At 35.2% G+C, this 17,223-nt stretch overlaps 1 protein-coding gene and 1 long non-coding RNA gene across 3 annotated transcripts in view; one reads left to right on the top strand and one right to left on the bottom strand.

Annotated features, from left to right (window-relative positions):
* Positions 1-6,098: 6,098 nt before the first annotated feature.
* The window catches only part of pip4k2aa (phosphatidylinositol-5-phosphate 4-kinase, type II, alpha a), a 46,575-nt gene continuing 35,450 nt past the window's right edge, over positions 6,099-17,223 (bottom strand). Inside the window, exon 10 of the mRNA XM_055182553.2 lies at positions 6,099-8,907. Within this exon, the coding sequence (XP_055038528.2) occupies positions 8,827-8,907 (81 nt within the window). The 3' untranslated portion in view covers positions 6,099-8,826. The remainder of the gene's footprint in view (positions 8,908-17,223) is intronic.
* LOC129455515 (uncharacterized) lies at positions 10,100-14,743 on the top strand. 2 transcript variants are annotated; one of them, XR_012368035.1, is made up of 7 exons: positions 10,100-10,517; positions 10,740-10,760; positions 10,988-11,054; positions 11,253-11,322; positions 12,989-13,159; positions 13,654-13,850; positions 14,028-14,743. It is a non-coding gene; the product is annotated as an uncharacterized lncRNA (long non-coding RNA). The 2 variants fall into 2 exon arrangements; XR_012368034.1 differs by having other exon boundaries at positions 13,654-14,743.

Raw genomic sequence — 17,223 nt, 5'->3', positions numbered from 1 at the left:
CTTCTGAATGAAAATGTTGTGTTAGTATAAAATACACGGGTATAAAGCACAGTTGGTGTTTGTTTCAAACCAAGATTTAACACTTGCCATTTGAAGGGTTTAAAGACACATCCTAGAAATTAGAATTGGTAATTGACAATGGTGAACTCGCTGCACAGCGAGACGGATTTTGCACAAGCAGCTAAACACACAGGCTACTTAATTTTCAGGCCTGACTTCTAGGAGGCCTCACTTCATCGAATGAACTCCAGGCTTAATCATTCACAGAACTCAACAGGCTACCATTAGTGTTTTCCGTATATTTCAAATCTCTTAACACGTTTATGCTCAACCTGTCGTTATTTTTCGATCGAACGACTAACCTGCGAAGAACATACAAGCTGTAAATGTAGAAGTATTGGCTGAATTAATTTCAAATAGGTTATTGTCGGCTGTTTTATATGCCATACAACGACTAATTTGTACATAAGTTAATTTACCAGTATAGGCTACTGTTAATCTGTGTTTGCGGACAGTAAAGGCCCCCAAGTGAAACCTACCCGAATTGCCGACGGAAGTTATTGAAAAACGTAGGTCGAAGTTAGCACTAAAACTGTAGCTTCTGTAAATATGATACATAAAGGTTTCTAAATCTTCAGTAAAACCTTGTGTTATATGAACCGCTGGCCTTGTGTGGACACGTGGTTTAACCAACATTTATAAGTGGTCTCACGAAAGCTTCGATCTTTCTGGCATCAGGACTTGCTGGAGGAATATAATGATGTTACGTGATCGTCAAAAACTCATCACTGTGTTAAACCAAAAGAAACATTATATTGAGCGGTCTAGCTTTCTAATGATTTTAATTTCAATGATGTACCGTCATGAAACAAGTAAAAATCTGTTGTTAAAATGGTGTTTAAAAAGCACGGCGGTTCTGAAAATTAGTGTCCATTGATTTGACTGATAATTTGTAATAATTACATAATTTAATGCAAAAAAATGTATTACATTTAGAACCTTGTAAAACAATTACAGTAAGCATTTGGTGTTTTTTTTTTCAGAAGAAAAGAAAATAGGCTACATATTGGTCATTCTGAAATAAAGTTTTTCAATTATTAGAATATTCAATTAAAATTTTAGTTAAAATTTTTAGTAAGTAGAACACTGTCATAAAATGGCATTGGTACATTTGTATTGTAAGGCATTTCTCATACAACCCCAGCTATCACATTATGACATTGTTACACTTTTCCCGACAGCAAAAATAAGCTATAATGTGAAAAGACAAACCCCACCAAAAATAACTAAATGGGCTATCAGGCTATAAAATATGTGTTATATCTCTAGGATTAATAGCCCTTATTACAAACCAGCTATCAGACTAACCAGCTTAGTTAAGGAGGAGAACACGGAAAGGGTTTACTTTTTTGACTGAGGTCTTCATCGACCTCGTGGTAAATGGATTCTTTAGATTTCTGCATACACTGAACGCGTAGGCCTATGTACAGAGCTAACCTTACACAATCCCAAACAAGAAGATAGCCCTAGAAAAAGACAACAAAACTCAATTAGTAAGAGAAGGTATTTAATTATTGGTTAAAGTGTTTAGGGCCTCCGATTTGCTTGTCTTATTTTCAGAATATTCGTGAGACAAACCCTAACTGGCTCAACAGATGGGCTTTCTAATCTATTTTGAACACATGTTTTCATTAACTATTACATGCAATTGTTATAAGAACAGCAGATTTCTTTACAATATTCATACAAATGTGTATTGACCCTGTGACCCGTACCATAAATCCCTAATCCACGAGGAATAAATTACATATTTGTCTGAACCTACATTTCAATTAAACAAGAGATAAAAATCGATTTTTACAAGATACATTGTCTCTTTGAACAAGGCTTTTCACATTCGACAACATTGTACAAGTAGTTGGGTAAAAAAAAAGTTCACTGCAAATGGTAAATTTCAAGTTTAATGTTTTGAAGTTTGAGAAAATACGTGAAGATAGTAAAACTAATTGATCTCTATACGTTATTAGTTCATCATGTTCTCATAAGGATAGTGCTGCTCATAAACCCCTGATCATTTCAATAACAGTTGTTTGATTGGGTTTTTTTTTTAAAGCTGTCTTAAGACACAGTGAATTCTAACTACTAATTATTAATTCACGTGTGGAAATCATGAGTAAATTAGTCTGCATTTAAACCAGTCACTAACCCTACCTCTATCAAGTTACGTTTATTTCAGAAACACTTGTAAAAACATTTCACTGATCCACAGCAACAAGCTCCCCTGAAGGTAACTGTCCTACTAGATGACATAAGCCTTTCATAACACTAATGAGAAATGTCCTGTGGGTCAGTGATAAATTAAGCTGTGCGTGAGACACACAAAGCAATTTAAGGTTTGAGCACACAAACACACATTCAACGCACATTTCAGAATGTACCTAATCTCCAGTATGAATTAACCAGATCTGTTAAAACAATCCGTCTGAATAAGATTTAAACAATGACGTTGAGTGCTACAGGATTTAGCTTGTTTTGAGAGTTTATTTGAAAGAAGAGCTCAAGACGAAAACAAATCCTATAAAGACCGAAAAGCTACGAAATATAAGCAATTTGAGTTCCCTTTTCCATTATTTTCTTTAGTCACCTGTCCATTAGGCTATATGTGCAATGTTAAATAAATGTAGTAATTAAACAGTCGCATTTAAGATATTTTGAACATTGTAACCTTCAGTAAAGGTGTGTAGGCTACATGCAGAACGCAGCCTAGTTAATTTTGTTTAAAATGATCCAAAACAAGATAAACATAATGAAGGCTACACAATCGAGTCTTTACCGCACGGCTACAGTGTAATAGCCCAGCATTCCGGTTAATTTATTGGTTCAGATGAATCTTTTGGCAAATATTCCTTCGCAAAATGTGAAAGAGTTTTGGCTTGATTAATCCTAACACATCGATTCGTCTTTATAAAACATGAAATGCGGCGTGCTAGTTTTTACCCGATTGATTTTTTTATAATTTTAATGGAAGCTAATGTTAAAACGGACCACTATAATTCCCGACACTGTATTTGAAATACGCGAGAGCAGCAATGAACGAAAATATCGGAGCGGGAAGGTTTGTGGTTCTCTCGGGTAAGACATCAGGTCATACATAAACGCATTCTTTAATATTGTTCAGTCTAATTCTCACCATCCCCTTTTCCATCTAAGTGTTAAGTAACGTATGCAGCTATTATTGAGTAAACAGGTAAGCTTATAAGGTCACGTTAGGAAATAAGTCGATACCGAAAAAACGAAGAAATGGTGCGTCAAATGGTATGGATGAGCAAATATAGCAAATCCTCACACATTCACACCAAAACATTTCAACAAATGCGTCGCATGCTATACACGACACAAATGATTGAATATCGACAATTTCTCGATACGTTTGAGTAAGAACAGAGGCATAAGTGACAGCTCGTTGGAACAAAATTGGCGCACAATCGTAGCGTCATTGCGCGTGCTGTTGGCGCCCCCGCTCGGTCGAGAACGATTAAATAAATTTCTCTTAAAGGGGAGGACAGAAAGATTTAAGGTGGAATGAATAAATAACGATCAGTGGTCTTGACACTCTATAAACACTCTTATTCATTAAACAATGATTGTACATGTGGTTGTATTTTCAGAAGCATAATGGCCTATATGTTATTTTAATGATGAAACTAGGATTTTGAAATGCTGCACGTTAATGCGAGGAAACATATGTCATCGGTAGAGTTTATAAACAACTCTGAGTTTGCATTATATTATTATAAATTACTACAATATATGACTATGTTGAAAATGTGATTAAAATGCGTAATGTGACACACAGTGTTAAATTAATGTAAAATGCCTGCTTTACATACTAACATTAGCATTAGGAAATATTTTAGTTTTTTTAAGGCAAACATAGTAAATACTAATGCCGGTATTTCGTTGAATAATACGCAAATCTTTTATTTTGCCATGCATGCCATTGTAACATAATCAGTAGAGAATTGCGACAAAAGCACAAAAGGTCATGGGTTTAATCCCAAGAAATTAACGCATATGCTGATAATAGCAGTATAATGAACGCATGGACTGTTTAATACAAGTCGTTTTGAATTTAAGCGTCTGTCTAATGCATAACATGTAAGGAATGACGCATTCCAAACAATCGATAAAGACGTAACACCTTTGTCATCAGATGTGCGACTCTGGCAGAAGACGCAATTGGATGCGGTTCTGCTGAAACTTGAGTGAAACATGCTGTGATAAAGGTCGCATTTCTTTTTTTTAACATAACAGTTCTCCAAATAGCCCCGAAAAAATGTAAATGCAGGAGATTCGACTCTACAATCACATAAAAGGAGAGGAAAGTTCAACCTGGGCATCCAGATTGAGATACACCATATAAATGTTTTTGTGAAGATGATATTTAAATCTACACAGGTCTTATATACACTTTGCAATATACAATTTGCGCAGTGTAATGGGACGATTCCCCGGGTCTCTTATCTGAGGGAGAACCCACTGATTAAAACACAATAAAAAATAATTATTAACTGAATGCGACGTCTTTTTGACAAGGCTTTTAATGCCACGTAGACCTGTTACTCACCTTAGCATTACTGGCTCTTGTCGAGGAATCTCCAGATTTTTTTACAATGATATAGGCCTACAAATACACATTTCAAGTCGAATACCCTACAATAAAAGCTTCACATAACATTTTCTTTAAAGGCACAAATATTCGCATTAACTTGATGAATAATTTTGTAAAAAGGCACGACTCTTGCACAGTGTATATATTGAAAACACAGTATAAAGCAGATATGGGACCATATATTGAAATGAGTAGCATTAGATATTATCCACATATACAATTATCAGACGGTAGCTTACACAAAATACAATTATTTTTGATGGTCTAATACGTTCTCTCACATACAAGCAAACAAATAAAGTTAGTATATCTGCCCGCAAAAACATTTAAGTAAAAAAATCAGAGCACAAGCAAAATACGTGTCTTTTAGTGATTATTATATCAAACAACGATCCGTCAAATTAAAGTGTTTTAATAGCTGAATGTTCACAAATCTGAAAAAAACGAACTATGCTATGAGTTATTATCAGAAGGTCACTCGTTTTGTAAATAGTCACTTTAAATAGATGAAACTAGTTTGTTTTCCTGTAATTAAAATAATGAACTTCTTAAATCTTTTGCACAGAGTTACGTGCGCTCATATTTATTGCTCTTTTTAAATAAAATATATATACGGGGGATTAAATAAGCCTAGGCCGCAAAAGTAACGGGGTAACAGAGCACACAAAAAATGTTTTATTAAACTGGGCCCTGTGCAAGCGTAGCAGCGTAAGCGAAATTTGTTTGTAATTTTTAAGAGCTATAGAGATATATCACAATAAACTCATATTAAAATGAATGACTTTTATGTGACTTTTTGACCCAGGGCCTAACTTAAAATAGATTGAAATCCGTATGCAAATAAACAAAAAAAATTAAAATTTTTCCAGTGTCTAATTTAGTTTATCTTTTTTTTTTTGTTTCTGTTCTCTGTTACAAACAATAAACAAGACAAGAAAATTAGTTGCTGCCCTCATACACAAAACACTCACTGGTTGTGTCCATGCATGCAGTTTTAAATCGGCCTACTTAAGACTATGTATTTAGATTTAAATGTAATTATTTGGTTTGCTTCGTTTATTTAGACCTGTTGACGAAACAATTCAGCTGACTATCTGCTTCTTGATGTTATCAGCTCAGATTTCTACAAGTACTGAAGTTGGATACTAGGCTTAAGAGGACCTTTTCAATCGCCAAACGGGTTGGCAAAAAATATTTATCTTTTTAATCGATAGCAACGCAAGCCTTTGCGCTTCATGACAGAATTAACTATTTTCAAAACGCTTTATTATTATAATAAATATATTATTATTATATAGTATTACTGTTCCCAGAAAACGTTTAGATTCACGTTTCCTTATTTTCAGACCATCCTTTCTTTGCGTAACAAATATAATGCATAAATATAATTTAAATCAAAACCAAAACAGGACAAGACTTTGCGCCGTAAATTGCAGACAAAGTGCTTTATTGTTTTGAGCAATGCTTATGGAATGGAGTGTATTATATCGGTTTACATCATAACACATGAGACAGGATTTGCTTTTGGTTACTCTTAAAGCAGATTTTAGACTCGTCTGTGAGTGTGATGCACATTAAACCAGAGATTCCCCAATCACTGCTATTTCCTTCACTATCTAGATTAGAAAACGACATGAACAGTCACAAACTAGGGGTTTCATTTACTTTCAGTAAGCGTGTAAACCTGTATATTCAAATAAAATGTATCCGTTCCAGAAAATAAAAATCCAATTGCTAAAAAGTACAGTTTTTTCCCAAAGCTTTCCAAGTGATGAGTTATCCATAAATGAACACATTGAGCAATAACGCTTTTGGCAAATGAAGAACAGGGTGAAGGGCTCTCAAGAAGGCGTGAAGATGTGTCTCACTTTAGCACTTTTCACATTTAGTGAAATTCACACATATATCAGAAGCAATGCACTGATGATGATGATGATGACACTATTAAAGTCTGCTGCTATGTGACAGCTTCTTTGTCATGCCCATGTTTATGTGAATATTACTACATCCAAGAAGACCAGGGTTTGTTTTCTTTCCCAATGAGGGCACAATAAAAAAAATCATCTTTTACCACTGCTCAATGGGCACAAGCAGCGCTTAGTTTAATAAGAAAATGAAACACTAACCAAAGACGCTGTGTAACATGGGTGCCAGGTAATACTTCCAGATAAAATGCTCTGAGAAAGCCTGAACACAATTTACAATTAACACTATAACAAGAGCCACACCTACTCATATCAACAAATTCACAATGCACACTCTTGTCCAAAAGGCTTGCACATAGAATTAGCCGGTCAAGGAGAAATAGTGACCTTTTTGTGGTGGTGGTGTTGTTGTGAACAGAAAGTAACATCTTGTTGTAAGTAACAGCATATTATGAGATAAAAAGCAAAATAAACACTGAAAAATGATTTTTTTTCCAACAACCACCCTAATATTAGAAAATAACATTTCACTTCTGCTTGAAAAAATTGAAAAGACAGAATTAAATAATTTTGTAAAAAGGCACGACTCTTGCACAGTGTATACATTGAAAACACAGTATAAAGCAGATATGGGACCATATTAAAAATAACAGACCTGGGGTGGGGGTGTCTGTGCACAGGAAAAATTAAAAAAAAAATTCATGAAATATACATCTCTGGACTAAACCAGATTGATCATAAAAAATAATAATGCAACATGCATCCTTTTTCCTTTCTTTTGTAGACAGTACTCATGTTAAACTATTTAAAACAGTAACATTCTTCATTTATCAAAACACTTTTACCGAATCACAGAGTGGTGCTTTAAAATGCATTTAAATGGATTAAAATGTAAAAATATGTGCAAGAAATCTAAACCAACGTAAAATGAGAAGGCTTCTTTGAATTAGAAACAATGTTAATCTCTATAAGACCTGTTTCTACTTTACAAAAACGCATTTGCCTCTGTTAACAGGTGTAATGTTTCCCTTGTAAATACCACTGCTGAACCAACAGGATTATGTGAACAACATTTTGGTTCCGTTCATCATGTGCAAAAAAATACGTTTTATCGGTTTTGCTGCCAATCAAAGAATTTCGAACAAAACTCACGAGACATACACTATTTAAAGAAAACCAAAAAAAAAAAAAAAACTTTACAAAGCACCCCTTCCCCAAACCTCCATGAAATACTGAAACACAACACAAATGGGTGTGTCCTGGTACGATGCAAGAGGTAAACTATGTTTTGTCTGCTGAGAACAAGCGTATGCGTGAGAACACGTGAAATTGCAAGGCTGCATTTAACGGTGCCTCATAGTGCGTTCGTTGCAGCTCGTAACAGACCGAGTGATCCTAATAAAAAGTGCAACAGTTTAAGGTGCTGATGGCAACTGAATCACTAATGTAACAGAATTCTCTGATGACTGAAGAGAAACCACTGATAATGCTGCTTCAGTGTCTTCATTCTCTCTCCTGTCAAGTCGCTGCAAAATTAAAAAAAAAAAACATTAAAAAATGACTGCCTCCATCTCCAAATGACTCCGCATTTGCCTCGGAAAACACTGAAGGAACATGCAAAACAGACGGACACGGCTGTTTGTCAACGCAAGGCAAGTGGGAGCATCAGGTCCTCCTTTTGTAAATGGCTCAAAGGGCGTTAATGGTTAGTCTCTGTGCAGAGAGTTGGTGTCAAGTGCTTCAGGTGCCTCTGACCTTGGTGGACATAAAGCAATATGGACAGCCAGGGGTCAAGTTATGCGAGTTTGGGCAGGGACTGGTGACAAATGGTTCTGTGAATGTCCAATTGAGCAGTTTTAGGTTCTAGAATGGATCCGATGGAGCCTCGATTTCCAGAAACCAACCACAGACCGTCACACATACTCTCTGTCATCTTCCGTGTTAAAAGGCAGGAAAAATAACAAATTGAACAAACAAGAATAAGGGACATGCAATTAGAAAGCAGTAAAAAGCCCCACCCGCCCTCCCCCCAAAAAACTGTTGTCCTTTTTTCATCACTCTGATGGTCCCACAAAACAAAGAACAAATAACTGAAAATCAAAATGTAAACGAATGGTGGTTGTAGCTGCTGTAAGGGTGCCCCCCGTGGCAGAGCAGGTATTTGAATGTTCTGCACCCCTCTGCTGGCGTCCCTCTTTATCCCACTGGACTGAGATCAGTTGCCTCGGACTAGGGCAGAATGGTAGTGATGAATTCATAGAATCTTTTCGAGTACTGCTCCGGGTTCACGGTGGAAATCTCCGCCCCAGCCTGAGACATAAAGAAAGTATGTCTAAGATTGATGCCTTTATAAAAGCTATAAAGTGATGCATATGCTTAAGAGCATAAATTCAATTTTATTTAATATAGCGCTTTTCACAATTGGTAATTGTTTTAAAGCAGCTTTACATTAATAGAAGCAGTGAAAAACACAGAAAAGCTAGCATAACATAATACAGTTAGCATAAGCAACAGAATTTGCTGCAACTATGAATCAACATTATGAGCGAGCGTATTACTAATGTAACATATAGAAGAGGGTGCTAAATTAAGCCAATGTAGGCTGACACCCCGGGTTGAAAAACCCCCTAGGAAAAAAACCCCGGACTTTTTAGCTGGGAGAAAAAAGTCCTAGGAGGAAAAAACCTTGGGAGATTATATATATATATATATATATATATATATATATATATATATATATATATATGAAGAGTTTGGTTCCAAAACGCAATAAACGCCATTTTTGAAAAAAATGAGTTACTGCCAAAATCAGTATTACACTGTTAACGATTTCTGTAAATTACACTGTATTTTACTGTAATATGAACTGTATTTTACCGTAGGGCATGTTATACAGTATGTTGCTGTATTTTGATGTTGCATTGTGGGAAATGTAATCTTTGTGCCAGTAAAATACTGTATTTTCTGTTTACTGTAAAATTTACAGTTAATTAAAAATACTGTATTTTAATGGCAGGTGGTGCTAATTTGTTTTTTGGGGGATTTACTCTCTGATTAAGGTTTGGTGTTGTTGCATAGTTAAGCCTTAAGGGGACTTTGAGTTAATGTTGAGTGTCAAGCCTTACAATCCAATATAGAAAGCTATCTTATACAAATAATGTAATATTATTGTATTTAAATATTGATTTAAAATGTAAAGTAAAATTCAGAAGACTTAAAGTCCTAAAAACAATCAAACAACTAAATTAGTGCAAGTAGAGCTGATTTATTTACCAAAACACAATATAATCATCTTCATTAAAGCTTTGTATATTCCAATTAATTTACAAATGTAAGTGTTTAAAAATTAGAGATAGGTTTTGCCGGTTGTTGATGAGTGATGAATACCAGCTGTGAATTTTCTCAACGCGTGTAAGCAGCCACGACACAGGAAACCGAAACAGTGTTCCAATATAAAGTGAGGGTCCTTGACAGTGGCCGAACCCGCATACTACGCGATATAATGATTCCCCACCTCGGGAGCTATAGGGAACGAATTGAGACACAGCCCTGGATGTAATCACGTCTGTGCTGATCACGTGCCTGTACACAAACCCGCAGCTCACTTGCAAAAGATTATCCGGTTATTTATTACACGTAAAGTAAACGTTTTTAATGTTATCATGAATCAATGTTATAGTTTTGTATGTCACATTATTTTTTGAGAAGAGTCATGACTGAACGCGGACCTTACACGCTGTTATTTTTTTGTGTGCGTATGGCCAAGGTACAGTGCGCTCTTTTGCACTATGACCAGCCATCAGTAAATCGAAATACAGTAAAAAAATGAGCGCGAAACCCTGACACTTTACAGAAAGGCACGGATATCCCCGCCCGAAGAAAAAAAGAACACAGGACAATGGTTGCAAGTTAAACAGCTGGTAAGTAAAATGAGTAATCCTGTGATTTCTTAACATATTTAATTTTTTATTTGGTTAATTAATTTGAAACACTTAACAACACGCAGTTAACGGTAATTTACCTCACACGTTAGGACTGTTGTGACTAAACAGATAGGGAGAGAGCTTTGTGGTGAAAACTCTTTTTAAGACTCAACAAAACTTTCGGTGCAAGTTATCATATTTATTTCTTTTCCTTTTTAGAACATTTCACCATCTGCAAAGGTAAGTAATCTTCTTGTGATTTCTTACCATATTTAATATTTTTGGTTTAGTTCATTAATTTGAAACACTTTTTTTAAACACTTAACAACACGCAGTTGACGGTAATTTACCTCACTGTTGTGAACAAGATAGTTAGAGAGCTTTGAGGTACAAACTCGTTTAAGACTGAAGAAAACGCAACTTTCTGTGCATATAATCATATTTAATTATTTTCTTCCTCTTTTTAGAACATTTCACCATCAACATATTAACATAAACGGTTCTCTTTTTCTTGTTTGACTGCGTTTGGTACAGGTGAGTGTTCATCTGAAATGCTAGGCGACAAACTGAGCTTTTGTGTTTAACGCTATTTTGAAGTCAGTCTCTCAGTTTCTCTCTAACATGCACATCTAACAAGGAATAATTGACGATGGGTCGTTGAATTAAATTGATATAACTGCCAGTAACAAAAAGTGTGTGTGTGTGTGTGCGTGCGTGTGTGTGCGTGTGCAGGTCACAACAACGACGGCAGATGTAGAGACCACGCTTTCCCTTGCTTCCACTCCACGGCTGATCATGCTTGGTAAGATTCTTTAACACATACTTTGGGAACATTAAAAAGATTAAAGGGATAGTTGGGCCAAAAAATGATATTAATCCCATAATTCACTCACCCCCAAGCCGTCCGAGATGCACACGTCCATCGGTCTCCAGACAAACACATCCTCAGACATTCCAGAAAAAATTTTAGATCTTTCAGTTAATTAAATGTGAAGTTACATCCACGTCCTTCAAGTGCAAAAAAAGTGCGTCCATCCTTCACAAAATAATCCAAACGGCTCAAGGATGATAAACAAAGGTCTTCTGAGGGTAATCTATGCGGTGTTGTTGTAGAAGTATCTATTTTATTAACAAAAATAACTACCTTCCGGTAGCGCCGCCATCTTAGTCGGGTCCGCATTCAAGATCAGAGCTTTACGCAACTTACGGAGGTTTCTCTGCTGCTGCTCTGTGCCCCCGCCCTCCGAAATTGTCATACGTCACTAAGTGCGTACACTACGCTAATACTCTCTCCTGAATACAGAGGAGTCTAAGATGGTGGCGCTACTGGAAGGTAGTTATTTTTGTTAATAAAGTTTTAAATATGGATATTTCTACAACAGCACCACACAAAGTACCCTCAGAAGACCTTTGTTTATCATCCTGGAGCCACTTGGATATATTTTGTGAAGGATGGACGCACATTTTTTGGACTTGAAGGACGTGGACCCCGTAACTTCACATTTAATTAACTGAAAGCTCTAAAACATTTTCTAAAATATCTGAAAATGTGTTTGTCTGAAAAACGATGAACATATGCATCTCGGACAGCTTGGGGGTAAGTAAGTCATGGGATTAATATCATTTTTTGGCCGAACTATCCCTTTAATGATTTGTTAATGTTAAGCATTATGCTTAAATTTTAGCATTCTTCTTGAGTTTTGAATATCAAGAGTAATGAAATGATGATTGGCCTTTTTAGGTAGGCCCCCACCCCAAAATTGTGTTCTGTACTCATTTCCTTATTCTTGTGTTGTTCTTAACCTGCATGAGTTAAATTTCTTGAGCGAAGATAATATTTTGATAAATGATGGTAATCTAATAGTTGACAATACCCCTTGACCTCCACAGTATTTGTTTTTCTTACTATGGAAGTCAGTGGGTACACTCTAAAAACAAACGGTGCTATATAGCACCAAAAGTGGTTCTTTGCTCGTAATCATAGAAGAACCGTTTTTAGTGCCATATAGCACCGGTGAAGCACCTGTGTAGAACCATATAGTGCTATGTAGAACCAAATGTGGTGCTATAGTGGTTCTATATGGCCCCTATATGGTTCTATACAGGTGCTTCACAGGTGCTTCACCGGTGCTATATGGCACTAAAAACAGTTCTTCTATGGTTACGATTCAAATCAACAGTTTTGGTTCTATATAGCACCGTTTGTTTTTTTTAGAGTGTACCATCAACTGTGCTTACCATCAATTATTAACATGTCTTCTTTTGTGTACTAATAAATACAACAGAATCAACTCATACAGGCTTAGAACAATACAAGGGTAAGTAAATGATGACAGAATTTTGGGGACATATGAACTATCACTTTAAAATGATAGATTTCAAATTATTGAGAAAAGCTCTAACATCTAAATGTTGTTACTTACACCAAAATCAAATAACAAACGCTATTATTAATTAATTATTTTCAGAGGATCCAGATCTACAAAACAAAAAATGGATGCTGCCGATTGAAGGCTAAGTCCGATTTCCTGCGATTGACCTACCATTTCTTCAGCATTTGCTGTTCACTTTGGTTGCTACTACGTGCTCAACATCGAGTACCATGTGCAAGCAGCCACTACTTTGGAGTTTATTCAGAGGTAAGTACATCTTTCGGTATGCTATAACATTTGGTAAATATTGAAGAAAGACTCATCATTTACTTACTTTTATGTCCTTCCTCCTAACCTTTATGCTCTTTCTTCAGAGGAACACAAAAGAAGATATTTTGAAAAATGTTGTTTACCAAACATGTTTAGTTCCTTGACTTTCATTGGTTTGTTGACTTCCATAAACAAAGCTGTTTGGTAACAATCATTCTTCAAAATATCTTCTTTTGTTTTCCACTAAAGAAAGTGCATACAGGTTAGGAAGGACATAAGGGCTTTTATATATGATTTTAGATTTCAGGAAGTGGCAAAGTCTTGTCATCTATTAGCAACTGCTGGTCCTTTGTGGTAATTACAGTGGGCCTGAGCAATATGAGGATATTATCGTATAGCAACGTTTAGGAATGGCACTATTTAAAAAAAAAGTGGAGTGTCCCTCTCTTACACATCAAATTATCTAATTAATTCTTTTTTTTTATGTAAAGATTTATTGTGAGGATCAGCCCCGACAACAGCAAGTGCTCCTCTAAGTTCCAGGTGAGCAAAAGAAGTGGGAAGATGGTGCAAAGGAAGAACTCTGGCCTGAACCATCATGTATATATCCACCTTTATTAAGGACTTTATGAATTAAGCAAAACTATTAAGCAACTAAAGCAAATACATTCTACTCAACTCACCAGAGGTTTGTGAAGTTCTTTTTTTTCTTAAAGGTTTCTTTTAGTTAATTTGTCCATGCACTGATTTATAATATTGTAATATGAAACTCCAGTGTATACATGTTACTACTGTTGCTTCTAAAAGCAAAATAAGTCTATGCAGGAGAGGTTTTGTTACGTTTTTTTTAAAATTATTCTTATAGACGGTTTCATCGGACGCACATGACACACGTCTGGATCCGATCCTTACTTCCGGTTTCGCTTTTTTAATGGTCTGACTAGTTGCTAAACTGATCTCTTGAACAAAAGCCTCGTTGAAAATAACAAATGTTTTGGTTTCCGAGCTAATCTATGTGTTGTTTTTTTGCTTGTTATATAAATAAAATGCGTTTAAAGAACTTTGTTGTTTTTTATTCTTAGCGGAGTTTATCGGAAGTTCATGCGGACCGCGACAGCCGCTTGTTTATGATGTTACTGCTGAAACCGTCTATAGTTATAACTGAATTTGTACTAGTATTATTTGATAATACTGTGAAATGAAACAGTGAGTAAATGTTACATTGGCTTTGAAAAAGCTGTTGCTGCAAGAAATTACAATTTACTCAGAATAATATTTTGAATGTATAAGTTTTTGACATTGCTTATGACTGCATTTGAATGTATTGTTCATGAATTGATGCTGTGATATGTGTGTGTAAATGTTTTGTATTTTACTCAGGAAAGTATTTTGTATTTGAACATTGTTATTATGACTGAGTTAGTTCATGACTTGATTTAAAATTCTGTAATATGATATCTATGAGTAAATGTTATTGCAGGTTTAAGAAAAACAGTTTGTGATGCAAGCTGAAAGTTCAGTGTGCAAAAAATATGAAAATCTGATTTCATGTATTTGAAAAACTAAAAGAAATTTTAAAAACATGTTGTCATTGCTTATTTTTGTTATTTACTTAGAGCTGTTTTAACACCTCCATTTAAATTTTGTGCAGTTTTGTAGTAAATAGAAATGGGAAAATGAATCACAGGAAATTTTACGGTAAAATACACATTGTAATATATACATTGTAGTATAAAATTATTGTATATTTTACAGTAGAAAATATAAAATACTGTAAATACAGTTACAGCATGTTAAACAATACTGTAAAATGTATACAGTATTTTAAATAGTACTGTAAATTTGTATACAGTATTTTAAATAGTACTGTAAAACGGTATACAGTATTTTAAATAGTACTGTAAAACGGTATACGGTACTTTAAATAGTACTGTAAAATTGTATACAGTATTTTTACTGTATGTTAATTTACAGTAAGTTGCTGGCAACCAGCTGCCAGTAAGTTACTGTAAATTCTACAGGAAATTTTTTACAGTGTATATCAGGTCAGTATTATAAAGTAAATTCTTAATTTTATGCAAAATCCAATTTCCGCAGTGTTATTCTGTCATCTTTTCTCCCTTTTTTCCCAAAATGCAATAAACGCCACTCCCCCTTTTCTACAGAATGCCATAAATCCACTCCTCCACAGATTACAGCGCACCTCACGCAATGTAAACAAAGAATGGCGGCGCGCTGAGTACACGGAATCCTAGTTTTCCTCATCTACTTCGTGATTACCAAACAAACAAAAACAAAATAATACTTTAATAGCATTGATAAACCTGTGATGGTTTTCTGTGACGTGAAAGAAACGTAAGCCATCAACATGTAATAATTTACGCAGAGGAACTCGGGAGACCGGTGCTTGTTTGGCCGGGCTGACAGCATCAAGTTACTGTCATGATAACACATTGACCCCAAGGGATCTTATGAAAAACCTTCCATAATTTTACTCAAAGTCAACGAAAATCGAGCAGGACCAAAACATTTTACAGCTGATCGCTTTGAAAAACGTTAAGCGAGGACGTCAGTATAACCGATGACTTCTTAATATCACAAAGTAAGTGTTTTGATTAATGACAATAATGTTTATATTTTTAATTAGTGTGTACAACTAGTCAACTAAATGAATATAACATGGCAAAAATGAATGCACATTTATATAGGCGATTGATTCAATAGATTTATAGCATTTTTAATAAAAACTTGTCATGGATTTATTGCATTTTGTGGAAAAAATAATCTGTTTTTATAATAAATCTTTCAAAATCAAGTTATGGATTTGAATTTTTTATGTTTTTATAACCTAAAGATGCTATGTGAAAGTTTGTAACAGAAAATAGTTGTTTTCATCTTGTCACTTTCTTGGTATAGAAAACACGTTTTTACCGAAATTTGTCAAAATGGATTTATTGCGTTTTGGAACAAAACTCTTCATATATACACTGTATATATGTAAACGAGTAAGGAAATTAAATGGGTTTTGCCGATGTTCGTTGGTCAGGCATCAGCTGGGCATCAGAAATGTGACTCTGGACCACAAAACCCAGTCATAAGCAGGGCTCGACATAAAGAACTGCCCGGTGGCCCTGGGCCAGTGTGAAAGACGCTCGGGCCAGTAAACAGCATTTTCTGTGCTTCAGATTCGGTCACTAAAATATATTTTTTTGCCTGTTGCCGCTTGTCTGTATGTATTCTTATACAGTTTTACCATCAAGACCATTTTAAGCGCTGCGAAGTTAGCTTCTCGGCAATGTCATGAGCTTTGTTCTACTCTATTGGTTGTTGTGGACGCTATTGCGAGTGTTGTTACGTCAACTTTTAGAGCAAAAAGACGTTGAGAGCGCCCTCAAATTATAAGGCCAAACAAAAATGCAATTTCTTGGAAGCAGACATTTGCTGGGGTAAAACACGATGAAAGAAATTATGCAATGTTTTGCAGTTTGCCATAAGTTTCCAGGTAAAGCAGAAAAGTTGGGAGCCTTTTTTGGAACAAGCAACGAACATTAACAAAACATGGCATGCATGGTGTCTAAAAGGGTTGCAAATAACCCTTAATCTGGTCCAATGAACTTAATGGCAAGATGTATGATTGAAGAAAGTTTTAAGTGCATCGAGAGACATATCAACACAATTTTATAATATTGGTTCATTATCTTACATAATTAGAGGGTGCTGTTGTCATCTTAACATCTTTTTGCTCTACCTAATAGTTATTGTGAAATTTCAGAATAAGAGTGTACAAATTGCCAATTGTCTTAAAGGATTAGTCCATTTTCTAAAAAAAAAAAAAAATCCAGATAATTTACTCATCCAAAATGTTGATGTCTTTCTTTGTTCAGTCGAGAAGAAACCATGTTTCCTGAGGAAAACATTCCAGGATTTCTCCCATTTCAATGGACTTTAATGGACCTCAACACTTAACAGTTTTTTCAACGGAGTTTCAAAGGACTAAACGATCCCAAATGAGGCATAAGGGTCTTATCTAGTGAAAAGATTGTCATTTTTGACAAGAAAAA

The sequence above is a fragment of the Misgurnus anguillicaudatus genome, chromosome 25 (assembly GCF_027580225.2).
Source record: "Misgurnus anguillicaudatus chromosome 25, ASM2758022v2, whole genome shotgun sequence".
NCBI lineage: Eukaryota > Metazoa > Chordata > Actinopteri > Cypriniformes > Cobitidae > Misgurnus > Misgurnus anguillicaudatus.
This window is presented reverse-complemented; position numbering and strand designations above follow the sequence as displayed.